The sequence below is a fragment of the Oreochromis aureus genome, linkage group 7 (genome assembly GCF_013358895.1).
Source record: "Oreochromis aureus strain Israel breed Guangdong linkage group 7, ZZ_aureus, whole genome shotgun sequence".
Classification (NCBI taxonomy): Eukaryota; Metazoa; Chordata; class Actinopteri; order Cichliformes; family Cichlidae; genus Oreochromis; species Oreochromis aureus.
In genome coordinates, this window is record NC_052948.1 from 44329839 (window position 1) to 44346379 (window position 16541).

At 40.1% G+C, this 16541-nt stretch overlaps 1 protein-coding gene across 2 annotated transcripts in view; it reads left to right on the forward strand.

Moving 5' to 3' along the window:
• Positions 1 to 16541, forward strand: part of abl1 (c-abl oncogene 1, non-receptor tyrosine kinase) — a 32803-nt gene that overhangs the window by 9475 nt on the left and 6787 nt on the right. Inside the window, exons 1-3 of one of the 2 annotated variants that reach the window (XM_031742634.2) lie at positions 8403 to 9086; positions 13172 to 13336; positions 14707 to 15002. In XM_031742634.2, the coding sequence (XP_031598494.1) occupies positions 9002 to 9086; positions 13172 to 13336; positions 14707 to 15002 (546 nt within the window). In that variant the 5' untranslated portion in view covers positions 8403 to 9001. Of the gene's footprint in view, positions 1 to 8402; positions 9087 to 13171; positions 13337 to 14706; positions 15003 to 16541 lie in introns of those variants that run through there. The other variant, XM_031742633.2, reaches the window with a different exon arrangement.

The following is a 16541-nucleotide window of genomic DNA, read 5'->3' on the forward strand; positions in this document are numbered from 1 at the left end:
ATAACATATGTTTATATGTGATCTGTTGCTCCAGGCTCCGTTGAGTAATATCGCCTATTATTCACAGTTAAAAAAACAAAACAAAACAAAAAAACAAAATGAAAAAAACAAAAAAACAAAAAGAGAGAGAGATGCACACAGGGAAAGCTACAGCAGTGGAGAGAAGAATGCAACCTCTTATGCATTCCTCTCTCAAATAACTGGTGCAATCCCCCTTTCTGTTTTGCAAGTTGTTTTCCATTCAGATCATGCCGTATATCACATTCTTAAAGGGGACGTATTATTATGTTCTTTTCTGACTGCATGATTTTATTGTTGGAAACTACTTGAGTAACTTTGCATGAATTGGGATGTGGTGGAGCCCCTTAGTTCAGCTGCCCTTTGAACAAATCTGTTTTTAGCTCTACCACTGTCTTTTAACCCACTTTCCTTCTACCTGGCTCTCCTGAGATGATTATATTATGAATATCTGCTCTCTTTGAAATCATGCATAGCCAACAGTGGGGGGAAAAAACAAAAACTGTAAAATGGACTGTGCAGAACAGTCCAAAGCCCAAGTTTTTGGCTCACAGGTATTTCTTGCAGATATGCTGACCTCATTATTTGAAGCATTGGCTCATATGAGCCGATTTAACAGTGCAGCAGTACGTATATGAAAGAAAGTAATAGGTTCCCTTTTAATGAACTACAAATTGAGCTGCACGCATGCCTACATGTAATTAAGTTAACCTGACGTAAAGAAATCCCAACTGGAAGCAAAGAAAGGAAAAAAGTGACACTAGGGCCAAACCAAAGCTTAAACCAAAGCCGTTTCCATATGCGTAGGGCACACAATGTTTTAAACAGAACAATTGAAAGTGTATGCATGTGGATTTAGGACAAACACTCCTGTTGAGTCACTGACTCTCACCCTGGTTTTTGTTATTTGAAATCACTTCAGCATCAGAAAGACTGTGTTATGAAATCTCGGCTTGTGATTGCGCCGTTTCTGACTAGAAAATAAGTATTTACTGAACCATCTGTGTTTGTTTAAAGCTTTTGTAGCCAAGTTAGACTGTCTTTACTGATAGATTGCTCAAACTTGAATCGGCTTCTTTTATGTTGGCATCACTGCAGTTTTCGCTGTCTCAGTGCAACATGTGGGATCTTCCAACTTATCTCCCCATCGCACATACAGACTTGTGTGCTTACAGAGAACTTCCAAGTTGAGTTAGGAATGCAGCGTGGGAGCTTGTCACCACCTGGTTCCATAACACAAGCACACACACTGTCACACACTCACCCTGTTCTCCACTCCGTACCCAAGCAGGCAGCCCCAGCTGTTGTTTTCTCTGCAGACAACCTGCTACCTAGCGTGCCAGCTCTTTCTTTTGGTAAACAGTTCAGCTTTACAGTTCAGAAATTTTCCTCTTGCAGATGATACGATCAAAGGCAGACATGAGGGTAGCACAAGCTGACGTTAGGGCATTTATATGTGGTCAGTGCCCCTTTGTTTGTCTTTAAAAAAAAGTTCTAGTGTCAGTTAAGCGGGAGTAAGCAATCATTCTTTGATTTGTTTACTTTTTCCCCTCCTTGTCCAGTTTATTATGAAGTATGTCATGCCGTCCTGTCCCTTTATGTTGTAGTAAGCTTCTCTTCACAGAGCTTTAGGAGGGGGCCTGCAATGCTCGCTGCATCTGGATCCACTTAGACTCTAAGAAGAGCATAAGCACTTCCACTGCTGCAGCCTGAGAGTCTCATAGCCTGAGTGGCTTGCTTGTGTATCTGTTGCTGTTTTTACTCCAGTGGGCATTCAGACAAATGGGTCTTTCCCCAGGCATTTAGATAATGTCTCTAAGACATGTAATGTTGATAGCAGGAAAACTGTGCACAAAGACTGTTTCTTTCTTTACTTTTATTTTGTGTGTCTGTGCTGTCTTGTCACTGTGTGGTGATTGTGTTACCCACTGATTTACATCCAAAAGTAGTAATAGAAGCTTTTGTGCTAACACTCTTTCTTAATTTCTGTAGCACTGCAATCCATCTACTCACATCCAACCTTTTCTGTGCAGCTTTCTTTTTCCCTCTGGAAAGTTTCTTTCCTATTCTTTATCTGCGTACTCATAAAATAATATGTGATATATGTTTGCGATATATGTTTGAAATAAGCTGTTTAATGCCAGCACTCTGGGTAAAATTTCAGAGTTTCCCTAAAATCTGAAACAATACTGGATTAGCACCTATTTCTGAGGATAGCCCATTTGCTTGGCCTTTCTTCTATTCTGCTAACTTTCAGGCATTTGCAACACAGATGATTATGTCGTCATTTTAAACATGACGGATTGTTGTGTATATTCGACCCCGCCTGTGTTGTTTGCTCGGTATATGAAATTTTAACTCTAGGCTATCACCCATATGTTCCAGTACTCCGCAGGTTTGCATAATTATGACTTTTATGCAAGGTTTGCATCTTTCTGGCACATTCTCTGGATGGGCCACAACACTCCATCATGTGGAAAAATGAGGTTCTGCTTAGTCACCTGATACGAGTTGCCCTATTTTTGCTTCTGTCATCATGATAAAATGGTTCCCTCATTCCTTTTCCAATAGGTCGGCAGGGTTTAGCTGCCAGACCGTCTGTACTAAAGATTGCTGCAAAGCTGAGCTGTTAGTATACTCTTGTCCAATCAAATGGCGAGGATTAAACTATACACGTGAATGTACTTGTATGGTTAGCTTCCCTTCCATCAATATTAGTACCTTATTACCACCTGCAGCTACACTTCTACAACATTAACCTTGAACTAGACCAGCAACTGTTTTCTTTTTAAGTGTCTCCCTGTGGAGAATTACGTGGAAATCTAAACCCCCTAACCTCAAGTGCTGGTCTGCATGCCTCCGACACTCTGGCTGCATTCTCTAGAGGGTCCTGGATAAACAGCCACATGTGTACACACATGTATACATGAAACCTGATTCTTGAGTGTCTGTTCATATGACAGATTAAGGACAACTGACAGATGTGGATTACCTTGGGTGCTAAATTGTGTACAATAAAAATTAATGCGAAATTGTTAAGAAGAGGCCACATAGCTTTGTGCCACTCGCTACACCCCATCTTGTTGTATTCTAAAAGTTTATGCAGTTTAAATGTATATTCATTATTTTTCCATAATGCAGATCCATGGAATTTATAGCATTTTTACACAGTGTGGATATGCTGGTCTCTGTGCTCTTGTATGTGCAGGACAGAAATCAGACTGATGAAAGCTGTAGTTTTTCATCACCTTCTAATTTTCTTCTTTGTTCCAGTTTTGATTTATCATGCAAGTTCACTGTATACCTCTGCCTTCGTTGCCTTAACAAATGTCATCATATGAAAATGTTCCTAGCGGGTCTTTTGAATTTTGTTCGTGTTTTGGGAAGAGAAATCTGAGTCTGGGTCATGTCAGTGTTACCTGAACGTCTGTGCACAAATAGTTTGAGCCTTATTATGAGCGCTCATCCCATACTTCAAGTTTTGGACAAAGAAATCAGGAAGGCAAGAGGGGGGGTACATAGGAAACAGAGAGAGAGAGATAAAGGGCTAAAAGCCACCTCGTGGGTGGATGTACGTCAGCTAACTGTTAACACACTAGGTTCAGATTATAAAACGCGAGCGAATGATTCTCCTATGATCTCACTTCCAAACAATGTGCTTCATGTTTCTCCATCTGCAACCTTTTTTCCTTTTTCCTCCATTTTTTATAGCCCCTCTCCTCTTCCCCTCATCCTCATCTCCCCAACACTTTGTGACTGCGGTAAGTTAATGGGCCCTTCTCGGAGTCAGAGGGAGCCTGCATTTCTTCTTAATTGGTGTTTGGGGTGGTGCATGAGAGGAACACAAATGTTTGCCATACCAGCACTGAAGCAATGATGTAGGGCCTAGTGGCATGTGACTGAATGTTCAGGGTATTGAGTTTGTTGCTCAAAGCCAGTCAGACTGTGCCATATTGAACAATTCCCATAATTACTAATGAGACTAACAGACAAGCATACAATAGTGTGCTAAAGTACTGAGAGTATCATGGATATGTTGTTTTAGGCCCACCCATGTCAGTGCTGTTATTTGTATAGAGTCACCTCAACCTCTTGGCGGGATTCCTCTTAGTTTTAGATTTTAAAAAGCCAATCTGAGTTTGGCTGACACTTGCAGCCTCCAGAATACCCGTCAAATAAAAAATGAAAGGAAGAAAAACCCCATCACTGCAGTTTCCGCTGCACCGTTCTATGCATTCATTTTCAGCCTTTCCCCAGCATTGAATAAAATTTGTCCCTTAAGCTTCATCTCGTAGACAAAATAAAACGGACGTACCCAATGTGACGTCACTCGTCGGATATGGAATCCATATTTTTTTTTTTTTTTTTTTTTTTTTTTTAAGCAGGAGGAAAATCCTGTTTTTAATTTGTAAATCTGGAGGTGAGTTGGAACAAAGACAGGGTGCTTTTCTGCCTGGGCAAGGAAGAGAAAAAGTTATGAAACACATCAAACAAATCTGCAATGCCTGGGGCAAAATGTACAGTGGCCAGGTGCTAACTGGTAAAACTAAATAACACTAATCAAAACTGTCAAGACAAAGAATTTAGGGTATTTTTACACCTACAGTTAATTTTCTCTGGTCAGAATCAGTTGATGAGTTGAACTTGTACCTTTTCCCCATTGTTTGATTTGTTTCACACAAAGAAAACTCCAAGCAAACCACAGTGCGTCCCTTTTGGACTAGTAGATAACATGAAGAATTTCTCTAATTATAACTTCACTTTACGGCTAGTTGGTGCAGTTTGTATTTTCGGGACGTCTGCGTTAGTCTGCCACACCCCTGAAATCAAAATATACCTGGCTACAGGACGGTGTTCAGCTCAAACTTGGAGCGTAGACATGGAAGTTGGGTTGGATCGAGGTTAAATGGAGATCATTTGGAACTGTAGCGAGACCACCTACTTCAAAGGGTCTCTTTGTAGTTGATTTGGTTTTTACTCTGTTCACATCTGCACAAGCAAACTGCACCAAAGGGGAAAAAAAACAACCAGAGTTTTATTTAAACCGACTAAACAGTGCAGGAATGAAAGCACCCTATGACTATAGAGTAGAAAAAAGTGGATACCAACACCGAAATACCTTAAGCTACACTTATATATATAAAAAAGAGAGACCAAAAATAGAAACAATGACCAACCAACTCCTCTGGTTGGTCATTGTATAGAGGTCTATGGGAAAATGGCTATAGAGTCCCTTTCTCTGTTACCTAAGTAAACACTTTCCCCACTGACTTTACAGGGTTAATGGTTAGTTTAATCTCAAGTTGAATAAAACATGGGTTTCATTTTGTAAATTATCACAAATGAGCAGATTGATAAGTCATTGGCCATTAAGTTTGTGGACCCTCCGATTTGGAAAGTGGAAACGTTCACCTCGAGCCTTTGTAACCGGGCTTCATCGATGTATAGGTGATGTCACAGTGGCTATGTCCAACTGTTATACTGCCTATGATTTAAACAGAGTAATATTTTTGGGAAAACCTTTATTACACACATAGGAACATAAGTTGTCATCAACCTGACCAATGTTATTCTTACTTCCTCTGCTCTTTGTAATGTAGACTCACACTGAGCTAAAACAACACAAATGGAGGTACATGACAGAGCTTGCTACTTGACTGTGATATGAAAGAGCTAATAGTAAAGGACTAGGTGCAGTGTAGACTCACATGCATTGGAAAGAAGGGCTTTGGAGATGTTAACAAGATCAAAAACTTGATTTTTTTTTTAGTGATTTTTTTTTAATAACCTTCATGCTTTCTCCTCTCTTTGTCCTTGACTGCATCAGTCTACACATTAACTGAGCCACACACGAAGTGACATATACACTTGCTCATAAAACTAGCCAATTATAGGTTGGACAATCAGTCTAATGCTCAGTAATCAGTAATATTTTACTAAGATGTATATACAGTCATGCGAAGAAGAATATTTTCACAGGACTCAGTGTATTTTGTTAAAAACTAAGTACACCCTTACTGGCATCCATAGGAATTAAGAGGGTAAGTAGCAGCCAGGTGCTGCTAGTCCACTTGATTAACATTCACATGTTTGCCACAGTCTTCTCAGGAATCCCTGCAAGTTCACCCCAAGGGCAGACCATGCAATGCTCAGAGAAACTGCAAAACATCTCAGACTATACAAGCCTGAGGTATCATGTAAAATTTTAATGACATCTCAATTAGATAAAAATGGAACAAGTATGGCTTGTTTGGAAGTGTTGCCAGGAGAAAGCCTCTTCTCTCTAAAACAGTGGTTTAGGTTGGTGGAATTGCATCTGAACAAAAGATTTCTGGAAGAATGTCCTTTGGACCATGTACCACAGTACCACGTTTGGTGAAAGCCAAGCACACACTCACCACAAACATGCTATCACTCTATAAACCAAAGAATTCTAGAGTCGGATGTGAGGCCATTTGAGGCCATTCGTCCAACAGCTTGGCTGAAATTGGGTCATGAAACAGGAGGTGTTACTTTGACCTAGTCAAAGTCCAGACCTCAATCTGATTGAAATGTTCTGATGGTATCTTAAGAGAGCTTTGCATGAGAAATTGCCTGTAACCTCAATGAACTGAAGCAACCTAAAGAAGAGCAGGCCAAAATTCCTCCATTCCTCTAAAAATGTGCAAGAGTCATACAAAAAATGATTTCATGTTATTGCTGATGAAGCAGTTTCTACAGTTTTTACATGACTCTGTAGAATCCCGTATGAAAATATTATTTTAACCAGTAGTTGACAAAGTTTACATCAGTCAACAATGTCACTACATTCCCATTGTGTTTCAAAGATAAGTCACTGTCGTCAGTATGCTTTCCTGTGTAGGGTGTATGTTTAGTCCTTGCTTTTGAAATGAAATTCCAATGAAAAGGTCAACCAAGCAAACTAGCTTGGCACTCCTTCTATGCATTATGGTGTCCACCCAGTCAGCTTCCCAACAACACCTACATGACTGGACTTCTGATCTCTGTATTCAACCACATACACACAGTGAAATGTAAGTCATTTATGTGGAAAATATTTGCCAGGGGTAGTCAGAAGCATGTTAAATGCTGTGGTTTTCAAAGCAGTTTCAGGATTCAGTGTATTGATGACCAACGGTCTGTCATATAGCATGGTGGGACAAAATAAGATGATTGAAGACTCCGTACTTTCTCACTTGTGTATTCCTGTTATGATGAATGGGGAGAACTTTTTTTTCCTTTTCTCTCTGTCTTCTAGTATATATGGTAATTTGCTTTGATGTAGGTTTTTGTAGCTATGCAGGTTTTGTAGTAATTGTTTTTCTTTGTCCTGTTGGACTACTTGATGAGTCAAGCGCTGTATGTATGAAAAGAGGAATCATAGATAGGCTGGTTGAAATCTGGTCTCATCTTCCAGTTATTTTGCATTATACCTTTGCGTCTTAATATTTGTGTCTTTAAATAACACACACACACACACACACACACACACACACACACACACACACACGCACACATACAATATAATGGTCAGTTGGGGCACAGGAGGGGGCTTCTTGCATATGTTTTTAGGAATGGATTCCTAGATTTAGCTAAGAAGCTTGCGTCAAATAGTTTATAGTTTTTGAGGTTTTTTGACAAATGCCATTGGCAGCTTTAGTTACATTCCAGACTTTGTTGCTTTTAATTATAATTTTGACTTTTTTCATGTGATTTAATTCAGTAGATTTAGTACGGTAGTGTGTTGCAACCTCCGCTTTAGTGATTAATACAGAGATAGCTGGGGGAAAGAGAGAGTTGTGAAGTTGTCCAGCAACTTCTGCCAAGGGTTATTTCTTCTTCTAGTTATGGTCAAGGCAGAGACCCTGCCTCAAAACCACAGAGCCACGTATGTTTCTCTAAAAGTAAAACAAATACAAGAGACGGTGACAGGCCCTCATTTTGATTAATTTCAATATGTTGCTCACTTAATTCCCGTTTCAAATGACCTGTGGTAAATGAGTGTGAAGTCCAGAGCACACACTGGCAGAAGTTATACTTCTCTCCCTGTTGATTGAGCACTTTAGCTATGCCTTTAACAACCTGTTTCCAGAACAGATTCCTCAACCTGTAAACATTTCAGACTGCAGAGAGAGAGAGAGGGAGAACTGAGAGAGAGGGGATAGTGGCAGAAAGATGAAGGGGGGGAGGGGATTTAAGCATTTTAGGAGGAGGAGTGTCTTGTAATTATCCTATGACTTCAGCAGAAAGAAAGGAGGAATTTATTTAGAAGTATACACCATCTGAACTCTTTTCATAGTTTGAAATTAGAGCGTTTGACTCACATGTTGGCATGGGTTTTGGGATACTGGTGGGGTGTTGTTTGTATTCTTCTCGGAGAGTGTGTGTGGTAGTGGTCTCTCCCTCCTACTTTTGAGGTGGGAGGGCTCAGCTGATGTCATTGAGTGCAGCAAACTGAGCCTGAAAGAGGCTCTTTGTTGGCAGCTGCAGCACGAGTAGTCCCTGTGCCTCGGATACTCACTCACACAGGGGGACAGGAGAGAGGAATGGCACCGCACAGACGGCCCTAGTGTGTACTCAACTGATAAATCTACAAGTCGAGTAAATGTTTGGACCAAATCTGCGCTATTTTGTTGGGTTTTTTTGGTGATTGTTCAACTGTGGAGGCAACCTAAAGCCAAAGAGGGGAAAAAAAACATGGAGACGCTCATAAGGAAAAGTTGGTAGACTTTGCCGGACAGCGGACTCTTTCTGTTTCGAAAAGGAGTGAGAAGAATAAAAGGATACATTTCAGTTGGAAGGACTCCGGGAAAAGCAAACCAGTATCAATTTCTTCTTTACTTGGTGCTCTTTCTTACTTTTGTCAGCTTCTTTGGGGTTTTTTTTATTATTCTTTTGTTGGACACATGTAGACGAGATACGTTCAAGGGACGTCTGGTTTGAACAAGCAACAATATTTTCAGCGTGAAGGGAAAGAAAGCAAATGAAAATGTTGGAGATATGCCTAAAATTGGTGGGGTGTAAATCTAAGAAAGGCCTCACGTCGTCCTCCAGCTGTTATTTGCCAGGTAAAGAAATCTATTTTTCTTTTTCTATTGATTTTTACAGTTTGCCAAAATAGGAACAGTCACAGGAGAGATGTGAGAAATGGAGAAAAAGTAAAGGCTTATGAGCACAGGGGAAAGGAAGAAAAGGTTGAAGTATCACCGTGTAAAATCTCAACAATCATTTCTGAGTTCTGGAAAGTGAAGAATGGGGAGGGGAAAGCGGAGATCAAGCTCAGGGGAGGGTTGGGGAGCCCAGACACACTGGCTAGCTGGAGAGGAAAAAAGTGGAAAATGAGACGGAGAAGAGAATACAAGGAAATCTGACTCCTGCCCATGTCCCACTTAACTCTTGTTTATGTGGAGAGGGGATCTAATCTCAGTCTGCGCTCCCTTTTTCTTCTCTGCTGTATTACACTACTTCAGTCTTGTTTAGCGCTCCCATAATGAAGTTAGTAGATAATGAAAGAGGGAGGGGGGGTTGTGAACTTTTTTCCTAGCGTCACGCACAGTTGATTTCCGGATTATCTATGCAACACAAGGGGAATTCAACGAAATCCAGGACATATTGGGTCTGTACATAGTAAAAGATTAGTACTGGGAGACTGACTGAAGTCTTGTGTGTTCTGTAGATTGCACAACCAAATGATTTAATAGAGTTAATAGTACTTGTACGGCCCCATTGAAGTAAGTGACAGTGATAAAGAGCCTCTAACTCTTAGATCTTATTGTAGACAGCACAACAAATCTCCTGATTATGCCTCAGGGAGGCTGTGTTTGTCTTTGATCCATGAACAAAGCAAATTATTTGACATTGTTGGAATAATTATAATCCATGGGCATAATAGCAGGAAGATTGTGGATATTTTCAGAGAACTTGGAGTTTAAATGGTGTTTCCTTCATGCATAGTTGCCTACTTTTTCACCTGGTTCCCTGCTATCTCCCACGAACATCTTGCAAACATATCTACAGTCAGTCGAAGTACATCACCACTTCCTACTTCAGTCATAGCATCTTAAGCAAAAGGAATATATTAGGGTAGAGGGTTTCCCTTTTTGAGCACTCATAAATATGTAATTTTGTACTGTGTGTGTTCCATCTGCAATAAATCAGCCTGTTTTTCTGTTTTACCAGTTGATGGGAACTAATTGATGGGAACTAACAGCTGTACCAGCTGGTTAGTTGCATTTGTAAACTGGTTCATTAGAGATAAGTAGAATCACCAGAATGACACAGCTCCTAGTTTTTTGCAGAAATTTTCTTTCTTGCATCAGTGTTTGACTTCCAGTGCATTTCTAATGCTGATAGAAGTGCAGTCATGGCTGTAAATTCTTTAGGAGTTCCTCACATATTTAATCATTTTGACTGCCATCTCACTAATGCAGCCAAGACATGCTGTAACTTCTCCCACTCCATGACTGGGGAGAGCTGCGGTCTGATATGAGGGCTGCTCCCATTCTTTGCTTCTTTCTTTCATTTACCTCCTTTTTTCTGTTTTCATATGACTTTTCATTTCCCCCTTCTTTCTCTCTCTCTGTTGACCCATGTGTCAGCATGCTGTCATCCTCTCACAAATAGCTGCAGTATTTCTGGCCTGTTAAGTGGGCATGTGTGGCATGGGCTGTTAAAATCGCTGCCCACACACTGTACGACCAGCCCAAACTGTATGCAGTCCCCCGCCCCATTTGAGCCGGTTTCCTATCTTGCTCGATCTCTGGTCTTATCTGTTTTTGTTGCTAAAAAAGCTTGGTACTTATGAATGAATGGCTGGCTGTGCTTTTGAAGGTTTACACCTTGGACAAAAGGACAGGAGAAATATAGAAATGTAGGTATGAGCCAGATCTATCCTGTGTGTCATCAGCAGCTGAGCCATCTGGTCCTTTAGCTACAAAAAAAAAAGCAGCACATTTAGTTATGATAGTCTCACTGTGAGTAGGCTGGTGAGCCTAGCTTGCCAGAAGAGTTGGTGTGAAAGGATTTCATTAGCCTCCAAATACACTGATGCCTGGAACTTGTCAACAATGTCATGTGACAAGTTGTGGGCCTGTTTACTTTGTATAGGGTTATATTAGTTTACTCCTGTATGTTAAATCTTTGAAATACTTTAGGTTGTGAGGAATTTGGAAGTCATATCATCTCCCGCTGTGACTAGAAAGCTTGTCCATTACACAATGGTCCTTTAAGTTCATGTTGAAATGAACACATTTGTTGCTGCTGTTATTGAATAACAGCCACTGCTTTTTCCACAAACTGTTATCTTTGCAATATGGTTATTCACTCATACAATAATAATGCATTAAGTCAAATTGTGGTATCAATCTTCAAAATGTTGGTGTGAGTTGCCAGTTTTGGAGATATCCACTTTAAAAATGTATTCAGTATACTGAAACTAGTGTAATATCTTTTTACACCCACCATGAGGCAGTTACAAAAAAATGGAGTAGAAATTGTTTTCTTTGTACAAAACAAGCAAAAACCTGTGATTGGAGGTTTGTACCAGTGACAGCGTGACTGGACGAACCATTCATGGCACACCCCTTGGGGTACATGCTTGTTTTGGTTGGTGAATGTAGAGTAGATAAGAACATGCTTTTCTTTAATTGCAAATAGGCATTGTAATGATAAATGCATATGTAAATGCATAATTAGCTATATTTTATTGACTTTTGCCTTTTAGGTTACATTATTGGCTTGAGGTAGAGCTATCTTGTTCTATGAACGAGCCCAACTTCCTCATCTGAAGCTGTAAGTTGTCCTTAGTCCATTGTTAGTCTTGGAATAGGTTACTTATTTCTGTTACAGGATTTTCATAGATGCACTAATGGAAAATTGTCTGGTTTCATTTTCATCGGGTCAATTAATCACATGTGTTTAGCTGAGTCTTGATTTGTCTGCAGTTTTTCAGTTGGGTCAGAGGCACAACTGTTGAGCATAATTGCTAAATTACTAAATAAACACAATTACAAGTCAGAATATTTTGTCTGCTGTTACCAAATCAGATGTTTTCTTAATCATTCACCCTTTCAGTCAAACATTTGGCCTTTGGTATGGTATGGTGGTATGTGTTGTAATCCATGCAAGACTTTTACATAAAACAAAAGGAGCAGTGAGCACTAAGAGCACAGCAAGGAATGTGGTGATAACCAAAGGAAAGTGATGCAAGATGACTGTCAGCTGTTGTAAGGGAGAGAGAAAAGTGAGCACATGGGTCAGTTTTATAGCCTGTGATGCCCAGGTGACCCAGATCAGCTGACAGCGTTTCTGAGTCAAGAAGTTTCCTGCTGAGCTCACAGATAAAATGGATGTAAAATGGCCTAAAGCTGTTAAATGATAAGATCTACATTGCTGCGCTTTGCCGGTAAAACTTAATTTGTCACATGCTAGTAGCTAGCCATTTGTGTTTTGGGAATGCTTGAAAGATTGAAATGCAAGATGGGTCCAAAACACGTGTGACAACAGCTGAGGAAACCGCACAGTTGAGCTCATTTTATAGGCCAAACTGCATTTAAATAGTTTCTCCTCTTTTTTTTTTCTTCTTGCTCTTCACTGTAAGCAAAATCCTTCTTTTTTTTCCTGTGTATTATTTTATTTCTGTTACATTCTGAATGTTATCAATCAGGTTTACTTCTTATGCTTTGTTATAATTTAAGACGTATATAACAAAATTTTAAATTAAACTACTTTGAACTTATCTATTTTATATTTACAGACAAGATCAGTGGTGAAACATATTCTCATTGCCTAACTTGGGGGGGGGGGGAGGGTGATTGTCTAGGTATTTAGGAAAATTAAATCTAAGCAGGGATAATCCAGGAAATGAAAAGTTGTAGAGGCATGAGAGACAATTTAGATCACATGATTGGCCTCTTTACTCTTGATTTCATGGTGGGATCACAACTGATGAAGCAAAACATGGGCTGAATGTGATAGAAAAAAGTATAAAATGACAGATGGAGAGGTTACAGTTCTGAATCATCCAATTTGTGTGTGAAAATGCTTCACAGGGTCAGTGTTGTGGTGTCTCTTCTGGACTTCATAATTAATATTTTTGCTCATATTTAAGTTTCATACTTGTATTCTGACAGGCTTGTTGTTGTTGTTCTTCCAGAAGCTCTCCAGAAGCCAGAAATTGAGGGTCAGGGTCTGACAGAAGCAGCCCGCTGGAACTCCAAAGAAAACCTTTTGGCTGGACCCAGTGAGAATGACCCCAACCTGTTTGTTGCCCTCTATGATTTTGTGGCCAGTGGTGACAACACTTTAAGCATTACTAAAGGTAAGAGGGTGGGAGTAATTAATGAAGGTTTTATAAAATTTTTTATATATATTTAATTTTTGGGGGGTCAGTTTTTCCATTTAGCAAATAGTAATAATTACAAAGCAGTACTTGTGAAGGCAGAAAGAAAAGGATTACATACAAAAGTATGCAAGTGGAAATGAACCAGGCAAGCTAAGCACCTTATTAAACTCCAGGTCACAAGGGCACTACAAGGAAGGAAATAATGCTGACCATTGCCCAATTTTTGTAAGAGTTGTTGTAAGAGTAACTCTAATTTAGAATGAGTCAGGTCAGTTTCTGAAGAAGGCTTGGTTGAGTTTGTAATCTAAACCAACACACATCTATTAAATGTGAGTGGGATGTAACTTACAAAATGATCTCTACTGGAGATTGCTGAAGTCTTTATACGATTCTTACCATTGCTGGGAATCCACTTATTAGTGTCCTGTCTCCTTCCCGTTCTGCCTTCGCTCCCATCTGACTCTCACTTCCTGACGATGGCCTCACACGTGGGTCGTTTTCCACTGAAGCGATTGTAAAACAATGCTGCAGACACAGACAAACAGAGGAAGGAAGAATAGATCTTAAGCACAGGAATAAACAAGAAAATGTCCTGTACAATGCTGCCTTCCAGCTTGTTATAATGTTGCAAAGATTAGGTCTCAGTTTACTTTGGCTGTTTATTGCCAAACAAAAGGATTACACAATTATTTAATTTAAAAGCAAAAATAGGCCACCATCATTATTTAATTGTGTATGTTTTTAATGTCTTTTATGTTGTGTATATGAATAGTTTATTCTCAGAATGTTTTCATATTATGGTGTCTTCAGGATAAGTTGCAATTTATTTGGATAGCACCTTTCAAGATAAACATCACAAAGTGCTTCACAGCTAAATGCCAGATCATGAGAACAAAAGTTAACCAAACCCAAGTCTTAAAAGATGAGTTTTTAGCTGGTTTTTGAAAGAGATTAGCAAGTCCACAGATCTCAGGGTCGCAGGGAGAGTCTGGGGACCACTTTTGCAAAAGCTCTGTCTCCTTTAGTTTTCAGCCTTATATACTGCACAGCCAACAGACCCCTGATCACATGACCTCAGGGACCTGCTGGGACTGTATGAATGTAAAAGTCAAATAAAGCTCTAAAAGTCAAAATCAGAATCTTAAAATGGACTCTGAGGTTAATAGAGAGTCAGTGTAAGTGAATTGGCAACAGTGTGATCTGAGTACTTAGAAGACTCAACCAGAAGTCTTGTAGGGGTGTTCCAAACAACTTTGAGATGTTCCGAGGAGTTTTTGCAACTCCTGAATAATTAATTACAATATTCCAGACATGATACAATAATGTTGACTTTCTATGTTGACCAGGGGAGAAGCTGCGTGTGCTGTGTTACAATCATAACGGCGAGTGGTGTGAAGCACAGACCAAGAATGGCCAAGGTTGGGTGCCGTCCAACTACATCACCCCAGTCAACAGCCTGGAGAAGCACAGCTGGTACCACGGACCCGTGTCACGGAACGCGGCAGAGTACCTGCTCAGCTCGGGCATCAACGGGAGCTTTCTGGTCCGTGAAAGCGAAAGCAGCCCCGGTCAGAGGTCCATTTCTCTGCGGTATGAGGGGAGAGTGTACCATTACAGGATTAACACTGCGTCTGATGGCAAGGTGGGTATCAGCGGAGAGAAAGAGTCACACAATAAGAAAGTATTTATGTATTGTTTTTTTTTTTTTAAATGGGTTCTTTACAAGCACTTTTCCAACTTACTCCACGTCTCTAAGTGGTTGTTTTCTCACATGCTTCCACAATAGTTGGTACTGGGATGGTTCATCTGTGTCTGACTGGCCAGCACGTCTTGGTAATCAGGTAGTGCTAACAGTGTGTTCATGATAGCTTTTAAATGTGTGTGCTTGCAACACATTCAAAACTCTAGCTCAGTGTTTTTAAGTAATTTAATTAATTAATGCTACACAAACACACACACAGACACACACACACCAGCAAGCCACAGTAGGCCAATCCCTGTTTGATGAGTGTGAAGTCATTTAATTTAGTAAGTGTATTTTTATAGAGTGCTGCGTTCTTGCCAAAAAATATCTATAGGAAGTAATCGTTTAACTTACGTGCACATATTGTTCATATTGTTGTCTCCTTGAGTATCACAGCATTACCAACTCACATACACTCACTCTAATACACAGTAAATGCTGCCTTCCTGTCTTGCCTTACGGGCACTGTACAAGTCAAATTAAATCAAATATTTTTAATGGCATATTTAAAACCACACAGCATACAATTGTATAATTTAATACCGTTTCCACCGTCATTCCGGCCGAAGAATGATGGAAAACCAGTGGGGACAAGAAGGCCTATTATTTATATTGGCTAGCAGTGGCAACAGTGCTGCAGGTATAATTGCACCAGCACAAAGAAAGGATTAAACAACCTCCTGCTTGCACAATCCACTGTCATACTAGTCTTACTCCTGAGTTTTAAATGTGCAGTGTCTCTAGAGGGGGAAAAAAGATGAAAGAGATTTGTTTTTAATTCGTGCTTCATTTAATTTCATTCAAGACTAAAGACCTCCAAGTTTTACATGTTTCTGTACTTCTAATTGTAACCTTTTGCTTAAATCCTTTGGAGTTGAGGCTGACCAACAACTTAAGAGGAAGTTTATTTTAAGAACTTTAAAAATGCAGACTACCAGTATTTAATGTTCATGGCAGATCCACGTAGGTGGCTGAATTTCTTGAGTGGGATTCCCCCCTCCTCCCCCCAAAGTCTATATCGGTCGAGAAGCCACTTTTGGCCGTGTCACCCTGCTGTTTGTGATGGAGCGAGGTGAACTAGCTTTAGGAACGCCAGCTATGAGAAGAATGCCTCTAACCACCACTGTGCTTCTCATAATGACCAGCAGACGCGAGGCCTGGCCAGACACTGACGCCCATGCAAAGACATGCATTAGCACAGATGCAGCCAAGTATGCACACACATACAAAGAAGCGAATGGACAAACACAGGCGCTCTATCTCACACACACATACACACACTTGGTTCCCCATCGCATATTGTTTTCCATCCTCCCACTGAGCTACAAGTCAAGCGTCTGGTATGATAGAGTTCGCCAATAATTTGAAATTACCTCAGCACTCCCTGGAGCTGCAGGTTTTGTTGCACATTGGCTCTGTGATTAACACTGCTCTGAA